This window comes from Fusarium fujikuroi, chromosome FFUJ_chr06, assembly GCF_900079805.1.
Source record: "Fusarium fujikuroi IMI 58289 draft genome, chromosome FFUJ_chr06".
Lineage (NCBI taxonomy): Eukaryota > Fungi > Ascomycota > Sordariomycetes > Hypocreales > Nectriaceae > Fusarium > Fusarium fujikuroi.
This window is the reverse complement of record NC_036627.1, coordinates 4,083,673-4,101,746: the sequence shown is the minus strand read 5'-3', so window position 1 is coordinate 4,101,746 and position 18,074 is coordinate 4,083,673. Positions and strand designations below refer to the sequence as shown.

General features: G+C 47.7%; 9 protein-coding genes; 3 read left to right on the top strand and 6 right to left on the bottom strand.

Annotated features, from left to right (window-relative positions):
- Nucleotides 1-114: 114 nt before the first annotated feature.
- FFUJ_06645 (uncharacterized protein) lies at nucleotides 115-1,293 on the bottom strand (the record flags this gene model as incomplete). XM_023579993.1 has 3 exons in its annotated part: nucleotides 115-623; nucleotides 702-1,109; nucleotides 1,173-1,293. 3 exons carry the CDS (start codon nucleotides 1,291-1,293, stop codon nucleotides 115-117), a joined length of 1,038 nt encoding a protein of 345 aa, XP_023432735.1.
- An 830-nt stretch (nucleotides 1,294-2,123) lies between these two features.
- On the top strand, nucleotides 2,124-3,175 carry FFUJ_06644 (related to MIS1-C1-tetrahydrofolate synthase precursor, mitochondrial; the record flags this gene model as incomplete). XM_023579992.1 has 2 exons in its annotated part: nucleotides 2,124-2,336; nucleotides 2,456-3,175. The coding sequence occupies 2 exons, from the start codon at nucleotides 2,124-2,126 to the stop codon at nucleotides 3,173-3,175; spliced, it is 933 nt and encodes a 310-aa protein (XP_023432734.1).
- A 262-nt stretch (nucleotides 3,176-3,437) lies between these two features.
- Nucleotides 3,438-4,769, top strand: FFUJ_06643 (probable G protein alpha chain; the record flags this gene model as incomplete). Its single annotated transcript, XM_023579991.1, has 1 exon — nucleotides 3,438-4,769. One exon carries the CDS (start codon nucleotides 3,438-3,440, stop codon nucleotides 4,767-4,769), a length of 1,332 nt encoding a protein of 443 aa, XP_023432733.1.
- Nucleotides 4,770-5,182: 413 nt separating this feature from the next.
- Nucleotides 5,183-6,548, bottom strand: FFUJ_06642 (uncharacterized protein; the record flags this gene model as incomplete). XM_023579990.1 has 2 exons in its annotated part: nucleotides 5,183-6,348; nucleotides 6,392-6,548. 2 exons carry the CDS (start codon nucleotides 6,546-6,548, stop codon nucleotides 5,183-5,185), a joined length of 1,323 nt encoding a protein of 440 aa, XP_023432732.1.
- A 547-nt stretch (nucleotides 6,549-7,095) lies between these two features.
- Nucleotides 7,096-8,305, bottom strand: FFUJ_06641 (related to alcohol dehydrogenase; the record flags this gene model as incomplete). XM_023579989.1 has 4 exons in its annotated part: nucleotides 7,096-7,156; nucleotides 7,209-7,282; nucleotides 7,357-8,094; nucleotides 8,141-8,305. 4 exons carry the CDS (start codon nucleotides 8,303-8,305, stop codon nucleotides 7,096-7,098), a joined length of 1,038 nt encoding a protein of 345 aa, XP_023432731.1.
- A 536-nt stretch (nucleotides 8,306-8,841) lies between these two features.
- On the bottom strand, nucleotides 8,842-9,705 carry FFUJ_06640 (uncharacterized protein; the record flags this gene model as incomplete). The annotated part of the gene is made up of 1 exon (XM_023579988.1): nucleotides 8,842-9,705. One exon carries the CDS (start codon nucleotides 9,703-9,705, stop codon nucleotides 8,842-8,844), a length of 864 nt encoding a protein of 287 aa, XP_023432730.1.
- Nucleotides 9,706-10,309: 604 nt separating this feature from the next.
- On the bottom strand, nucleotides 10,310-11,662 carry FFUJ_06639 (uncharacterized protein; the record flags this gene model as incomplete). Its single annotated transcript, XM_023579987.1, has 1 exon — nucleotides 10,310-11,662. The coding sequence occupies one exon, from the start codon at nucleotides 11,660-11,662 to the stop codon at nucleotides 10,310-10,312; it is 1,353 nt and encodes a 450-aa protein (XP_023432729.1).
- A 1,490-nt stretch (nucleotides 11,663-13,152) lies between these two features.
- On the bottom strand, nucleotides 13,153-13,911 carry FFUJ_06638 (uncharacterized protein; the record flags this gene model as incomplete). Its single annotated transcript, XM_023579986.1, has 1 exon — nucleotides 13,153-13,911. The coding sequence occupies one exon, from the start codon at nucleotides 13,909-13,911 to the stop codon at nucleotides 13,153-13,155; it is 759 nt and encodes a 252-aa protein (XP_023432728.1).
- A 1,985-nt stretch (nucleotides 13,912-15,896) lies between these two features.
- On the top strand, nucleotides 15,897-17,942 carry FFUJ_06637 (related to tol protein; the record flags this gene model as incomplete). XM_023579985.1 has 2 exons in its annotated part: nucleotides 15,897-16,215; nucleotides 16,264-17,942. 2 exons carry the CDS (start codon nucleotides 15,897-15,899, stop codon nucleotides 17,940-17,942), a joined length of 1,998 nt encoding a protein of 665 aa, XP_023432727.1.
- Between the last annotated feature and the right edge of the window lie 132 nt (nucleotides 17,943-18,074).

Below are 18,074 nucleotides of genomic sequence, written 5' to 3'. Positions count from 1 at the left end.
CAAGATAATGGCAACGGGAAAATTGCAGACGTTGCTTCTTCCATTCGGAACCTGAATATCAAGCTCTCTAATATTCGGCATCCAGTTGCTGCTGAACTCCAGCTAATAGATGCACTACTCGAGCTGAATCCCGAGCGAGCCGACAATAGAAAAGATATCTGCGTTAATGCGCATTTCCAAGATCTTTCCATCCTGCCACCGGCAGATAGTATAGTGAAGCAAGTCGAACTTACGGCCGGTGGGCTGAGCAGGCGAAGATCCCAGATAAGGAGGCAGCTCAAGAGGCCCCTTGAAGGTGCCGCTCAACATAGCAACTGTGGCTGTCCAATCCCCCTGCGCAATGATCTGCCTGTACGGCTTGTTGTCCAGGTGCAGATCCGGGAACGACTTGCGGAGACTCTTGAGCGTTGCGAGGAAACCCTTGAGATCGAGAGGCTGGTCCGTCAGCCCATAGACCTTGACGTCCTCGGACAGGTGCAGAGCCTCGGCAGTGAAGGTGCCAGCGTTGAAGGCGTCGTCGGCCTTGGTCATTGTAGCCTTGTTCGCTTTGGCATTGTCGACGCCGGGCTTGGTCGAGAGAGGTGCCGTATAAGGGTTGAGCTCGATGTCGGGAAGGTTGTCAGCTGGTGGAACGGGAAGGATTCCCATCTGGCGGAACATGATAGGACTGTCGACCCACAGGTACTCCTCCATCATCCACCCCCCGTCCCAACGGGCAATTGTCATGAGATCAAACTTGACAGGACGCATCGTAGGCGGCAACCAATTGCCCGAGAGATCAGAAACAGCACCGCCATTGATGGCGCTAGAGACAGAGATGGCCACAGTCCAGTCACCTTCGCCAAACATGACCCTGTAGTTGTGGTTGTGAGGAGCCGCATCAGGGTAGCTTGAGAAGTAAAGGCGGAGGTCCTCGATGTGCTCCGTCAGGTTCATCACGACGCCGCCGGGGTAGTACATAGTCGAGTTTGGGTGGTGATTGAAGTGGGCAAAGTCTTTGGCAATGAAGGCGTCGTCCGAAACTTGCATCTGGCGTTCGTTTTCGGCCACCGTCCAATGGTCCTCGCTGTTCTGGGCGACTGGGTGCTGTGGGCTAACGCCTATGGTACCTGAGAGGGAGTTTAGTTAGCAAAAGGTTGAAATAGATGATGGGTTTGCTGAGTAGGACTTACGTTTGCCAAGGGATTGGGCATCTCCACGAGCCATGAGATGGATCGATGATGGAATGGAAAGGCCACAAGCCGAGACAGCCGTGGCCAAGCAGGCCAGTGAAATGATGGTCGGGAGGCGCATATTGAAGAATCAACTGATAGAGTGCAGTAACTGATTGCTCCGATGGGCCTAAATGAAGTTGCGCGACTGTCCTATTAAATAGATTTTCACTGCAGTCACAGCGTTCTCAGACGAGAAGGATATTGCACCAACCACCACAATTGGTCAGCTGCGAAGCTAATGGCCGCCAATGGATAAGCACCTTTCATCTGATTTCTGATTCCAGTAACCGACTTCTTTCAATCGAGGATGCCTCCAGTCTTGTCCGTGTTTTCGGCCGGGCTCCACCAACATCTGAATAATCACGACCCGTGGGGAGCTAACTCAAAACAGGCTTAGTGTAGCTTAAGGCTCCGTTGTTAGCCACAGAATGTCGACTTTAGTAATTAGGAGAAACTGGTCTAGTGCTTAAAAGAGCCTAGCATCTTTCCAATGCCCTGCCCCGCGTTTTCGGCCGACAGGTCTACAATGCACGCGTTCGAGCTGCTTACGATAATGGGACCGTTCGCTGGGATGTACCGGCCGGGTGAAGTATCGATGATATGGCCACTGATAGAACAGACCAACTAAACGTTAGCTAGAAGAAGAGATCGGGGAGCGGCGACGAGACAGCAAATTGCTAAACAATGGGAATTGTTTAACGGTAATTCCTCGGAGAAAGTATTGCCTTGAATTCACATAGCACGTGCACGGCTCCACCTCATCCTTGTCCTACCTCTTCGTCTCCCGTCCAACCCTCAGTTATCCTCCCAGATGGCATTGAACATTACGATAATGGTACAGCAATTCATCAGCCCATCTAGGCCTACGACTTGCTTCCGAAATTTGAAATAAACAGCCAAAGCGCAATGATGGAAGCCATCGAGTTGCTAACTCTCCCCTTAGCGTACCAGAATGGCTCGGCCCGCCTCCTCACAGGAGACCTGGTCGTACGCGACATTGAGCACTGGTGTCATCGAAAAGCTCACAGAGGTGGCATCGAGCCAGTCATGGCCGTCGTGTTCTTCAACACGGGCCCTGATGCTGTAGACTATGTCAAGATAAAGGCTCATGTTGCTGCGCGGGTAAGTCAGCAATTTCCCCATTCGCACCATGGACTGTAGCGAGGACAATAGCTGCAATGTGGCATAAAATACTTTCTGGCGTCTCCTTTTCAGATCATAACTGACACACTGCGAAATAGGCTGGTGTTGACTACTGGGTATATGAGATGCCTGCCGACACGTCAACGATAGAGGTCATGAACCAAGTCAAGAAGCTTAACATGAACCCCCAGATACACGGCATCCTTATACAGCGCCCCTTGCCCCAGCAGTTAAATGAAGCAAAGATCATGGGGTACATCGATCCTGTCAAGAACATTGAAGAATACGATAATGGTCAGGCGGACAATATTGCCGCAGATGCCCTGGTCCGCTTGTTGACCAGGTATGGACTCCTAGAGTCGGCACAGCAGGCCAAAATCCAGATCATCGGTTTTGGAAATATCATCACGAAAGACTTCATCAAGCAGATGAAGCGCCAGTTCCCCTACGTGAGCGCTTCAAAAGACTTCGACCCATCTCATGACACCAGTAGAGACAAACAGGAAGCTGAGGAGGAAGTCCAGGCACCGCGCGCTTCCATGATCATATCAGAACTGCATCGCGGACCTGGCTTCATCAAGGAATCTATGGTCAAGCCAGAAGTGAGCGTCTTGGTCGATCTTGGCTTCTACGTTACAGAAAAAGGCGTCATCGGCGATGTGAGCCACGCGCTCTTTGACCGGAGTGATCTAGCAATCGCTCCGACACCGGGAGGAGTTCTTCCCATCTTGTTATGGATCATGATGGAACGCACGATTAAGGCTAAGCAGATGATTGCGAAGGAAGATCTGCGAGGGTGTTGTTGTTCACCTATGTGAGACTAGCAGAGGTGGCTTTTAGGCTACATAGACTTTCATCTACTGCAGTAGTTACATTGTGTCTTACTTATATGACTTGATAGCATTTTTGCACTCCGTCAGACGCGACGACATGGCTGTAAAGATCATCTCACCTTCAGCCTAATCAGGCAACGGCCGCAGCGAGCGAGTCAGCGGGGTCATGGCTTGGCCCGTTCATCTCACTCTATGTTCCTCCGTTTTTTTCACTGTAATAGTTCTGCATCCCGTTTTTAAATCCAGAATGGACTGCGATAAGGAGAGTAACCACGTTAATATCTCCGGTATTGATGAAGACAGTCTCAAACATCCAAAGCCAGATACCAGTCGAGGAGCCGGAAGCCGTCGTACCCGGGCCGAGAGCAAGCCTGCACGTTGGTGGGAGGGTCTTTGCCCATTATTCTCGAAAACAATGCAATCTCTAGAGCCACCAAGTGCGAGAGAAGAGGACTGTCTATCCTTGCCCAGCTATCCTGCAGAAGCGAAAGCGCGGACGCGTGCTATTGACCAATACCTCGCTGCTGAGTTCCAGCGGAGCAAACGGCAATTAAAAATCATCCTTTTCGGCGATGAGCATGAGAAAAGTCTTTTTCTGAAACAAGCCCGCCTTCTTGAGGTTCCGCTTTCCAATGAAGACCGTGCAGATGTTCGGGCCGAAGCGAGGCGCTTTGTCGCATCGATATGCCGGGAATGCTTGCATATTGTCGATGAACATGCCTGCAAGCCAGAATGGATCAATGCTCATCCAGTTCTGGGGCGTGTCAAGGAGATTGTGTCGAGCGAAGAGCCCGAAGATGAGGAGACGGTCGAAAGCATGGTGAACCTGTATTGCGACGCAGAATTGCGGCTCGCGCTCATGCAGTTTGGTCATAACTTTAACGATATCGAGCGACGATTCTTGAACAGCCGCTATCCGCATATTCTCACCTGCCCCTGCACCGCAAATGGCAATCTGAGCAAGCTCTTGAAGCGAATCTTTGCGCCAGAGTACGTCCCTACAGAGCATGACTGGTTTCACTTTGACCAGCGCCGTTCGGGGCGAGTGGCCCAGGAGGCTCTCATCCATCGAGACAGCCACACGCTGCAGCTTTTACAAATCACGGATCGGTCAACGCAGAGACGAAAATGGATTCATGTTTTGGTCGATGACGCGGCCTGCCTTCTTTTTATTTGTAACCTAGCCATCTACGACCAGACTCTGCTAGAAGACGAGACTATAAACAGACTCCACGAAGATCTCATCCTCTTTAGCTCGCTGGCCAACTCAAGATGGTTCGCCCAAACGCCATTCCTTGTCATTTTGTCAAATATTTCGGCATTTAGGAACAAGATTCTGCAGTCGCCGCTGTCCAAATGGTTCCCCCAATTTGAGGGAGGCAGTGACGGAGATGCGGCGCTCGATTTTATTGGAGACCGGTTCCGGGAACTCGCGAAAGCTGACCAGAATATGTATATACACGCTACAGATATTGATAGCGCTGAGGGCGTGATAGCTGCTATTGAGACTATGGAGTATAGGTCGCTCGGTAAAGTCTTCGAGGAGATTCATATGCCTCCTGCCAAGCATAAAGACTAACTTGGTGTTTGAGAGCCTTAAAAAGGTCACAAAACACATTTGGGCCTTAGCACAAGACACAATGGTATAAATCGTACGATTTCAACACTTGGGTCAGGCACCAACTAGGGAAAAATGCAATACTGCCAAGACAAAAGGCGCCACTTTATCATTTTTCAGGTTTTCTTGGCTACATATTAAGTTTAATTAATTGGTCTCTATAAGTGGCAGGAGACAATGACATAAGTACGGATCTATTTATAGATTAGAGACCTTGCCCTTACAGTTCATTAAACCAAGACAGACCATGAGGCTTCCAAATTGTCGATGATATCAAAAAGCTACATAAGTACATACTTAGTTGCAAGGGATAGGACTACCTGGGTCTTAATTCAACATAACCACAGTAATCATAGCTTGATAATCATCAAAGCTCAGGAGAGCCTGATTTGATCCTTTACCCTTGTAATCATCGGTCTGAGATACAACTCATTCAATCTATTTCTTAGATAATGGTTGAAGCCATACGTCAAGGCATTAGCCAGTCCAATAAACTGCGTTGGAGCTTGAAGGGCAACGTTGATTGTTTTCGAGTTCGGATTCCCAGATGCCTCCATAAGTCGATTAACGAGTCCAGGCATCCAGAGAAGCACATACATAAAGGGGTATGCGTTAAGTAGCAGCATTCTCTTGATCTCAAGTTCGACTTGATCAGCATCCGGGCGCATATGGAATTCACTGGCGTTGGTTTGCAATACGCTCAACTGACTTTGCTGAGACTGCCTTGCTTGAGATGGTTCGGGGAAAAGACTGCTGGAATCTTCCAGTATTGTCGGATCCGCTCCAGATTTCGATGCTGTAGGTCGATGCCGCACGACGCCTCCTTTTGTCTTACTAGAGCCGGCTGGTGATCTCTCTCCCAATTCAATATTGATCTCCTTGAATCTGGTATCTTGAGGGGAACGAGGCGGTTGAAATTCCTCACAGAATGCCTCCGGGTTAGTCGCTGCTATGCTTGGTTGTCCTCGCTCAAATGGATCAAGTTCGACTTCTTCCTCGCCCATGACCTGGAATCCGCTTCTTTTCGGGCTCTTGAATGGAAGGGATGCGATTTGATTGCTAGATGGCGCATCACATCGCAGTTGACGTGTCCTGCGGGGCTTAGACCCGAGTCGTCTTCTCAAGTACACCCAGATGTAGATATAAATGGAAATTGTGCTGAAGATGCCAAAGATACGCCAGCCATGTGCCATTGTGTACCGTAGATCAGGGCGATTTATTCCTATCCAGCACCAGTTGCCACCGACTGGTTGCATCTCCCCCATGGAGGTTGGTATGATGCTTGTGATGAGAGGAAGGATGGAAATGGAAAGGCAAATACATATTCTTTTTGTCATGGACACTGATGGCATATAGATTCGTCTTGTTACTGTAAAGAGAGTAACAGCAGCGATGGCCAGTATCGAAAGGTCTACTCCTTGAGCTGAAAGCTGGCCTATGAAGCCATTAACAGTACAAAGTCTCCCACTACTAAGTTCTCCGTTCTTAAGATGCCAAATACCGGATACGGAATTATTCAGGTTATTTGTAAATTCTCGAGCTATTAGAAAGATAAAGATGGCAAGAAGAGACCTATTGCATACCAAAAAACATCAACTCCAGAATTAGCATTTGCCTGAAAGTTCGGATATGGTGATAGTAAATGGCAAACGAAATGAGTACACAAGTGGTTGCGAAGAATGACATGACACTTCCTGCCAAAGTGACGGATGAGATCGCCACATGGATGTCGAACGTCATTCTAGAGAATCTCAATAAAAGCAACACGAGATGAAAGAAATAAGGACTATGGTTTAAGAGGGTGATCCAAATAGTGCCCTAATTTGCTTGGAAATAATCACTGTATCACGGTCTTTCTCGAACCGTTTAAATATTCTGTTGTCATGATCAAAGCTTCTACTTTTTTGCACCCTTTTGTCGGCCCGACATTTGTTTCACCGCGGAAGGGGCCGAGAGTTCCCTTCCGCTCCCCTGTCTAACAGGGGGTTCGTGTGGGCTATGGCATCAGGCGCGTCAAACGCAGCTACCAATGGCGTGCTCTTAGTATTCTCCATGGCAGTAGAATCATTGAGCCATTTGGTAAGTGAGTTGACTTCTTGACGTCACTTAGTAAGATTTTAAAGGAGCTTGGCATATCCTGCTGGGTGTGAAAACTAGCAAAGAACCTTCAAATCTGGGTATCGCGACGAAATAATACTAGAGTTGCGACATTGACGGTTTGTTTTAGATCCTTATCTCGCAAGGTACTAATAATATCCTTCAGTATCTATATCTTGTTTTAGTTCTGCTACTCAATCTTAATAACAACTTTGCTAAAATGCTTCTGGTCCACCAGATACTGGTAAGCACTTGGATTAATTAGCGTAGCTTCTAAATCGCGATGGTACATGGTCAACTTACTCTTTGAGCTCCTCGAGCTTGAAGACCTGCTGGTCGAGAACGGGTTTGATATCGGAAGCCTCAATTGCGCGAACCTTGAGAAGTTAATAACCAGGTAATGAAAAGTGGCGAAAGAGGCAGCGCGAAACACGATTACTCAAGAACGTACCATTGCTTCGAATTGATCTCGGCTCCCAACAACGATTCCCCTGACAACAGCCATGCTGGACAGGATCTGAGGGAAGCTCGGTCCAGTCTCACCCGGCCCAGCAATCCAACCAATGATGGTAACAGCCCCGCCGAGATTCACAGCTTTGAGGCTTTCCGTGATAGTGTGCGCGCCCCCAACTTCGAGGACATGATCAACACCGCCTTCAGTGAGCCTCTTGGCCTCCTCCCCCCAGTTCGGAAGCTCCTTGTAGTTGATGACGTGATCAGCTCCAAGGTCCTTCAGCTTCTGAGCCTTGGCTGCCGAAGACGTTGTGGCCACAACTCGAGCACCCGCAGCCTTTGCGAACTGCAGAGCAGAAATGCTGACACCACCAGTACCCTGGGTCAAGACCCAGTCGCCAGGAAGAACTGCCTTCAGCCCGTAGAGAGCATTCCACGCCGTGAGGGCGCTGCAGGGCAGGGTTGCAGCCTCAAGATAGCTGAGGTTCCTTGGCATATCCACAAGTCCATTCTCGTTAAAGACACCGTACTCCCGCAGAGTGCCATCAATAGAGCCACCTACCGCCGATCCCAAGGCCATTGGGGTCAGCGGTCCACCAAAGTACGTTTGCATAAACAAAGTCATGACCTTGGAACCTTCCTGAAAGCGGGTGACCTTCTTCCCAACTGCCACGACTTCTCCGGCGCCATCAGAGCCTGGAATTATGTTTGGCTTGACATCAAAAGGATAAGTGCCCTGAACGAGTTAGTCAGACTGATCGTGGTAGAGAGAGGTTATTTACCTGGGCAATCATGATATCGCGGAAGTTGAGAGACGCTGCATGGAACTTGACCAGAACTTCATTGTCAGAAAGCTCAGGGAGAGGCTGTTGGGTGTCGAACTTGAGGTTGTCAAAGCTGCCCTGGCCGACGACAGCCCAGCCCTTTGTAGTTTTTGGCAGAGACATGATGAATAGAGTAAAGTGGTTTGGTAGGTAGTAGATACGTGAAGAAACTTGGTTTAGTTATTGTTGGATGGGTCAGTTAATACGTGGGTTGATTGCATGGTTTTATACTTCAAGAAATAGACTTCTGCCACTCTTGCGTTTATAATCGAGATGTCAATTACGCCACATGGACTATGCTGCTGACCAATTTACATCTCATTGCCAGGATACCAACCATTTCCATAATGGCTCTCGCGGGAAAAATACAACTCGAGTTAAATACTGGTACTGAGAGACTGAGAAAACCTACGTTTGTGGTTGGCTGCAGATAGTGGATCACTGTCCGTATTAATACGGTAGCGCGGTCAGGCTAGACATGAGCTTCCGTTAGGTCAGATCACCGAGTATGTGGGGGGCAATCCATGGGGCAGCGGCGCTGATGACACTCTAGTTAGTCTCTGCATGACATTAGGTGCTGGGCTAAACTCGCTGCGGGGTTGAATTGGACTGGATTAATTCAATCCAACTACCTCATTCTATTAAAGGAAGCAATGTTCTCATACAGTAAGACGATTAATAGCAAGATTTCCCCCAAAGACAACAGAACCCGGCCATTTCATAATATGTTCCCACTCACTTCCAAGAACCCCATTAATGTAGCTCAGTAAACCAGCTGGCCATGGACTCAGACACCAATGCTTGTTGTAACTCATCAAAACAGCAAAGTGGCCTAAGATAACAAGTGCTGCGGGGTGGCGAACTGAGCACAGATCTAGGAAGATCTGGCTTACCTCAAGTCCCCAACCCCAAACTATCTTTGCAGGCTCAGGGTCGCCGACGTTGTCCGACAGCGTTGCAATACGGCGGAATAGTGCTCTCACGGCCTGGAGGCATGCTCTCATATGAACCCCTTGAACGTGACTAGTTATGCATCTCTGTAGAAATGCAAGCTGTGGATATCGTGTTTCAAGATCATTCTCAGTGTCTTTGTACTTGGTAGAGAACTTGGTGAGAAGCCATGATCCTGAGATTACAGCCGGGGGGAAGCTCTGCTGCACAAACATGATTGTAGATCTGCTGAAGCGAAGTGCTTTCAGCAACTCCTCAACCGGATCGAATGGCGATTCGGAGCAGATGCCACTTGGGCGATAGATTGGTTCCGCTACGGCATACATTGACGTGAAAGCAGAAAATCCCAGCAGAGCTTGTCCATGCGCCTGAGTCAAGGATTCAAAATGCGGCCTAGCTCGGGTAATTGCAGCTTGTTGGTGCGCAACAGCTCTGGCGTACCATCTGGACTTAGAGCGATCTTCACTGTAGAGCTGAAGGGCGGTGAGACCCAGGATGCTATTCAGTAAGTAGTGGTGAGAGAAGCCCAAGCGAACAAGGTCATGTTGCAGCTGCCTTGTGGTTTCCGTCATGTCGCCTGTCACAGGATATCGATGCCAGTGCTCCAGTAATTCCAGATCAGCTAAGCTGTCTTCGTTCAGTGGTGGCTTGGTCAGCGTCGGGGATGAGAAACTGCACACGAGGTTGGTCCGTTCGCACTGGAGGCATCGCGGATGCACCTCGTTGCACTAGAAAGGTTAGCTGCGGGTTCTCTGCTTTTGGTACTGGGAAGATATTCACCTTGGCGTGTTTCTCCTTGCATTGAACACAGCCCTCTCGGGACTTTCTGTGACCTCTCCGCTTTCTAATCATATCTACCATGCCTCTGTGTTGCATTGCAAGAAGATACGCTGGCGTCACATGCGGCCCGGGCGCCGTATAAATACGGCGATTAGAGTTTATATGCGGAGTTCGTTGATCTTATCAGTAGAGGGCTGACAAATTGACTACTGTAGCGCCGACCACATGTTAGCCTATACCTGAAGACATAAGCTTGTAATCGGGGCATTTTCATTGGTCGCTCATCATAGTTATCTAATCTATATTAATACTTATGTAATTATTTCTATTAGAGCAGCTTTATTTTAAAAATCCTAATAATTGAAAGAGAAAAGAATTATATATATATATAATAAGTCAAGTATTACTGAGCAAAGCCACCAACCCTGCTGGTATCCAGTCTTTCTCACTTTCCGCCTCCCAATATTCATCGCCCTCGCTCTTCTGCGTTGCTATCTCATACATCCACCACCCAATCACTGGCTGAAGCGTATCAGGGCCCGTCTCCAAGTCATCTTCATCAGTGCGTTTAAAAGTGACTGTCGAGATCTCACCTTTCTCCGTGACTACATGCCTCCCATCAGAGTCGGCGCTAATGGTATCGCAATATCTGCCAGTTCGGTCCAGCTTCTCGCCACTACTTGAGACCTTCATACCCATGGAACCCGCAATCATCATCGCCTTGTACACGAAGCCATTGTCATCCACGTCAATAGGCGCACTGGCCCATCCTATTGGGATAACATCTGTATCAGTTCGGTGGTATCGGACATTATCTAGGACGCAGCCCGGTCGAGTCTTGTCTGACGAACTTATGTCGACTGCTTCCTGGGGTTCATAGTAGAGCGCATCGCCTTTTGAAGACCAGAAGCAAAAGGCTGTCAGCCAACCAGATATGTAATGCACCCCACTGCCCCGAGACTCGTGAACCATACGGGACCAGAAGTCGACAATTTCTGGATCTGTAGGATCATCGAATGTTCGAGCCATGCGGTTAAGCACTGGGACCAAGAGTTGGTGAAAATGATGCAGCTCTTCTGACGGCTGACTGTCCGGTGGTAAGCCGTTTGTAAGCGTGGTAAGGCCATCTAGGCGTGTCCCAAGGTTGGACCAATCTTCTTTCGTTCCCAGAAGTGTTATCGACGGCATGCCACAGTAGTAACTGAAGCTATAGTTAAAATACGAACGAAAAGCACCCGCCATGACAACAGATGCAGCCACAACGTCTGTGTCCGTAGTGGTTGTAAAGTCCGGTATGATCCATTTATGTAAGCTCTTGTCTTTCATGTTTTGGCCCATGCCTTCAGCAAGGACTTTCGCCATCGCTCCCATGTCTTGCTTCTTCAACATCTCTGGCGATATGACACTCAAGCATTTCTTCTTATTATGCGCAACGAACAAGTGTCGAAGTGCGTCGGCATTCCGATTTATAAAGAAGCTCAGCTGCGTCAGAATTGCCAACCAAATATCGTCTGGTCGGAGAATGAGATGATGATGTTTGCTGTATGCTTTAAGCGCGCCCAGCACAAACCCATTGGTAGCACTGATGATGTCTGTTTCAGAATCGAACGACGACTGAATGATGCATTTGACCTTTTCTTCTTCTTTGGGGCACATGTCATCAAATTGCCACCGGCGGTCTATCTTTCTGAACTCGTATGCTTTTATGAGCCTTGGAGCGTTGCCCGATGGTCTGATAATGACGGGCATGCTGAGCTTGCGACTGGTGTTACAACTAATAGGCTTCGCAAATATGTTGCTTTCTTAATGAACAAGTATCCTTAAAATAAGAGGGGGATAGCAAGTGAGGAGGGATTGTAGAGTGCGGTAGTTCTAATAAATTAGGCAGTAGTCTCACTATGCCGCTTTAAGAGCTGCCGCGGCCTATCCCTCTGAGGCTAAAGTATGCCTGAGGCCTCAGTGGACACAAGGTCGTACTGGCATTCTTTCCCATCGCGAACCCGACCATTATACAAAGGCCCGTGCGATCCTTCCTGACCATCTTCATACCACATAGAAAAGCCCAGCGGTTTCAAATATCCACCTCGAATGTGTGCCCCGTTGTGAACATAACGGAGGCCTTATCCTTGAGCTCCCAATTAACGGTCATATATATACATCTACAAGCTTCTTTACACATAATCACGGCAACAGAGACGCGTGGCACAGTGTGCATGTGATACTAAGATACGAGAGCAAACCTACCAGTTCCTCACGGGCGGTATAAGTATAACGGATGTTTTTGCCAGAACAGCTGAGAGCTGTGTTTCAAGGATAGTACAGAAGTTAAGGGTTATATAGCCCATCTAATAATTACCCTCCTTGTTACATTAAGGGGATGGGAAGTGAGAACAGCGGCAATAAGATAGATATAGTTAACAGTTTCCGGTCGATAAGGTTAATAGATAAGGAAATAATAAATCAATCTACAATAACATTTTACTACTAAATTTAACACACTATAGCCCCTCTATAAAGGCTATAAAGACTAAACTAATTAAATTAAAGTTATTATTAAAGTTCTTAGTCTTAATAATAGAGGTTATTTAATATATATACTGCTATATAGTAACCTATCTATTATAGAGTTAAATAGCTTAAGGCTCTGTCCCTTTATATACCTTTTAGTCTGTTTTATCTATAAAGACTTAAGGCTTTTATAGAACAGTATTATATACAGCTTGTGCGAAACCGAGCCCTGGACCTGTTGAAATATTCCTCAGTAGAGGTGCGGACGTGAATCTATACGGCGGGTAGTATGACTGTATCTTGCAAGCGACCGCTTCTGTACGTGCCTTATCCAAGCTCGATAACACTGTCTATACATATTTTACAGAAGCTGCTTGATAGTGGCAACAATGTCAATGCAGCCAGGGGCAAATTCGGAAACGCGTTACAAGCTGCAGCTTACTCAGAGAGCCCGATATCTGACGCTGGGAGTGTCGAAGAAATACTATATAGGATTGGCGTAAAAGCCAACCTGTAGGGATGGATGTATATTAATAGCTATTAATAGAGCTTTATAGAACTATTATAAGGACTAACTATAAGTAAGATATAAATTATAACCCTTTTATAATTTTAAATTGTTTTTTAGTTTTTTCTCTTCTATTTTTCCTTTTTTCCTTTTCTACCCCTCTACCCCCTCTCTCATCCATATTCCTCGTCTTTAGCGCTTTAGTACAAGAATCTATATAACTCTACCTATTGGCGCGACGAATCTGTGGCTGGAAGTCAGTCACAGGACTGCCGCTAATCATGTGTCCATTTGCTAAGTTGTAGAATCCAATAGTCTGGTTTCCGTCGCTGTCTTGAAACTTGGGAGGGAAGTTATAGCTCATAATAGAAAAGTAATTCTTCTCCCCTAATAAGACAGCACCCTGTCCTTCGGGCAAAAGGTCCTTAGCTGCATCGCCTTCGATAGCGAACTCATGTCGAAGGCCGAGGATATGACCTATCTCATGCTGGAAGATGTTCTTCAGGATGGGCAAATTGTTACGATCAAAAGCCCGGGTGAAGACGATAACGTCCTGGTCGATTTCATGGGGGAAGAAGGCCCGGGCAAGTGTGTTCCGTCCATTTCCGAAAGACGGATTGACTCTATACACGAGGTAAAAGTTGGCACTCGCTTGTTCAGTTGTCTCAATTATCGAAATGCCGATATTGAGTTCATTCCAGGAATCAGCAGCTTCTTGAAATGCTGTAGCCGCAGTTCGAGCAGTATCCGGGGATGGGAAGCTCTGCGTTTGAACAAAGTACTCGAGCTTCCTCCCGCCATTTGGCTTAACATCCCAGCGAGGCACAATAGTCCCAAAGCCTACAACAAGAGAGTCAGGCTCGTCTGGGGCATTGTCGCCGGTAGTGCCAGCGAGGTTAGAGATGGGGGCAGGGCCAAAGCTTGGATCTGTCTCCTCCTGTGTATTACAGGGGTACTTGGTGATTTCGGCGACAGCAGCCATTGGAGCGACAGTAGGGTTTGTTCTACCAGAGACAAGAGCAGCAGCGGCGCGTTCGTTAATATCGCCGCACCAGGGTTTGAATTCTTGAGCCAGTTTGAAGATGAGAAGCGATGATAATTGAGTATCTATGCTAACAGAAGCGGATATTTATATTCAAATCCCCCCCTCGACTTTGTCGGTCAACTGGCCATGTTCCTACTCCTGGTCTTTTTCTCTCTCCTTGTCTCCCTTTTCTTATGTCTGCTGACCCATTCAAAGACATGCAATGGAATTTGCCTGGGTCTCCGTGTTTTGACGGAAGTATGGCACCAAACTGACAAAACGCCAGTCAGCCAAGACTTAAGCAGCCTCAAAGTTCTCTTCTCTAAAACCTATACGTAGTCTTGGCAGGTGGCTATACATGGGGTCTGAGACATAATCGGTTTTTAAACGATCAGGGCCCTAATTCTTATTTGGCTCTATGTTTGGTTCTTGTAAGTTTGGCGTGCAGTGTGATGGGGCATGTATTAGACGTTAACCCTAATGGATATGCCGACAGGTTGTTCTTGATATCGCCTTAAATATCAGCGTCTGAATCAAACCATTTGTATTTGTCTCTCTTGGGAAGATAATAATCACGATTGACACTGACTCTAAACAGCATGGTCTTGAACTTTCAGTTCGAGGATATAACGGTGACAGGTGATAGCAAAGCTAAAACCGATGGCCAATGGCAGGGTGTGCCACCATACCGCAGGGGGGATTTATAATCTCGATCATTGGATCCTTGTCGATACACTTTTTTCAGCTAGCTATGTTTTCGGCTCCTTGCATATGGGGTTCGGTGAAGAGTGCGACTTGGCTCATTCCACCCAACTGGATTCCTAATCACAATTCGAGTCACAACTCTGCCAACCTTTGATCCATTTCTCGCGCCATAAATTAAGGTTTGGACTGCAGGAAGTGTGCTCAACCTTAGTTTGTATCTCTATAGAGATGGCCACCTCGAAACTTACGTTATGTCCTTTTTGCAGAAATATCTGTCATTTTCTGGAGCGGGGAAAGCCATCTAGAACGATCTGTCTCAGCCAAGATGTGTCAGTGCTGTAGCACTGTTTGACTTGTTATCACGAATTAAACGCCTTACAGCTTAAACAAGGAATATCAGCCTAGTGCAAGAATCTGGAATCATCGACAATCGGCGGAGTTCTCGTCATGTATGGACTGCGAGGCCAGCCCAATGTTGATTGTGGCGAGCTGAATCTTCATTTAGGTTAGCTCATCACTGCGGCTGAATATTGAGGCTGGCTGAAAGTGCTCTAAGACATGAAATCATGGCCCATGTCATTTGGTGCAATTGAATACCTCCTTGGGAGTCACCAATCTGCGGAAGCAACAATAGAGCTGTTGCTCGCAATGGTGCCAGGTGTTGGCTCTACAGAAGCCCGTAAGCTATTCTGTCGTTGATGTAGAACAATAAGGCTCAGCGCACAGCATCGAACATCTCACCTCCAATTTAATTACTTATTGGGCCCTGTCATCAGGCGACCAACCTGTAATCGATCATTTCAACGTGAAGAGCGGCATGTTATGGTCGACGAGAAAATCGGCCACAACACAGTGCAAGGTTTGATTCAGCTTCCATGACTCAGCCTCCCTCCGCCCCATCACCTCATCGGACAATCGCCGCCCACAGTCAACCTTGCAAGGCACTCGCGCAGGCTGACACTAGACGTTCTTCAATTTAAGTTGAAATTACGTTTTAATTATCTTATTTAAGCTTTTGCATTTTCTTAATCTGTATCTTGGCATAATAGAGACTGATGACAGAATGAAGGGGCGAATGCGATAGTCACGTTGCTGCCCTACACTCCGGCCGCCTAGTTTTAGCTTTTGAGCCCTGTAGGTAGCTATTCTGGAGCTGTGTTTATCATTATGAGCACTACTTCCCATCTCTGCATACATCTGAAAGATTCCTTACGTTGCGCCGATTGCCTACTTTGAATATGGCAGAAAGTACTACCTCTGCTGTATCACCTGAATTCTGTCAGGAATGCGATGCTTTGCTCTGTGGAAACTGGATAAAAATCTCTGATAGCCAAATGAGCGACGGGGCAGAGTACCGACACCATGACTCCACCAAATCTCTCCTGGAGTGTTCAAGAAGAACATCCTGTGCTATCTGCAAGGAGCTTAGTTGGCCACAAACCCTCGATTGTACGTCGCCGGTGACCTTTACGGCAGAGATTGGTCGCGACGGAGGCACAATTCTTTTCTGGGCTGGTAGCCGCAATTTCCACACCTTTATTCTCTACCCGGAAAGAGGTAGGCACCTAACCCTTGATTTCACTGCATCTATACTAACGTGTAAAGATCTATCCAACCTCATCATTCCTATTGGGCCGGGAAGTCGAGGCACATTATCTGAGACTGGTAAAGCTTTTATAAGAGAGAACCTAGAGTCTTGCCAAAACAAACACGAGATATGTCGAGCTTCGCGACTTGGGAGCACGACACTTCCTAGTCGATTGATAGACGTGGGTACTACCCCCACGTCTTCTGTGAGAGTCATCAACACAAAGGACATATCAATCGGACCCTACGCCACCCTTAGTCATTGCTGGGGTGATCTCAAGTTCGTTCAGCTTACTAAGGACACTATGCCAACACTTAACAATGGGATAAACACTGCAACGCTGCCGACTACCTTCAAGCACGCCGTCGAAGTCGTGCGCTTTATTGGTTTGCAGTACTTGTGGATCGACAGTCTTTGCATTTTGCAGGACTCGCCTCAGGACTGGGAAACTGAGTCATCTAACATGGGAAGCATCTACCGGAATGCGTATGTCAACATTGCTGCTTCGAGTTCAAGGGACAGTAACGGTGGTCTCTTCTTCTACCGTGATACCAGCAACCCCAAGAGCCAGATTAGACAGGCCATTCCAGTAACTCTAGGACCTGCCAATGACAATAAGGGCATCCAACCTGAGAAATATTATCTGGTAGATCAACGCCTATGGGGGTCGGCTATGGCAAGTCCGCTTAATGAGAGAGCCTGGGTGATGCAGGAGCGGCTGCTCTCGCCGCGCATCCTTCATTTTACCCAGGAAAGGATATACTGGGAATGCCTCGAAGAAAAGTCATGGGAAGGACTTTCAAGTCTTCCAGGAAATCTCATTCGGCAGACGTCAACGCTTCTATTGCGAACCGAAGTCGACATCACGTACCTAAAGAATATTGTGCTTTCGGAGGCCACAGGCACAGGTTCCACGGACTGGTATCAAAAGGTTTACGTTGCATGGGGGCAACTCGTTGAGCAGTACTCAAAGTGCCGCCTCACAAAGGAAGGAGACAAGTTGATTGCAGTTCATGGACTCATCAACAGACTGAAGGATGCGATTAACGACGACTGCCACGCTGGCCACTGGAAGTCTCAAATGCCTGCATCCCTGTGCTGGCATGTTAATTGGGGCCATCCTGATGCTTTCAAAGCCCCGTTCTCCCATCGTCGGCCCCATGAATGGTTAGCCCCGTCTTGGAGCTGGGCCGCGATGAAAGTGCCAGTCTGCTGCAGGATCCCTGTAGATGGTATCAGCCTTATCGACATCGTCACCATCAAGACCTCATGTCTTAGCAACGGAAAGCTGCAATATAGACAGCTGCGTTTACGCGGGGCACTGTATACAGCAGTGGTTGATAAGGGAACTGGCTGTTGGATAAGTGACTTCGAAGAGGGGCACGAGCACATTCTCATTGAGAGAATTAGCCTCTGCGCGGATGGCCTCTATTTTGACGACTCTCCTTCGGGAACCACGCATTTTTTCATCTTGCCAGTTGTTGAGAGACGCGAAACCCTCGATGAATTCAATTACCTCTTCTACTGTCTCATGCTGGAGCCGGCAAGGACTGGAAGGGGAGTCTTTGTGCGAAAAGGGGTCGCGATGTTAAGACTGAAAGAGTCTTATCAAGACACATTCTCTAGCCTTGCACCAGCCTCTTGCTGTACAATAGAGAGCAAGGGATGGAATATGAATATTATTGATCTCCTCTGAGTCGAACCTAGTGCTACATAAACCAAACCCCTATAGGCGGGCTGTAAACAAAGTTTGCGGATAGGTGACTTTCTATTTGCGTCTCCAGCGGATAGCACAGATAACGGAACTTTATAGATACGCGAGAATCTG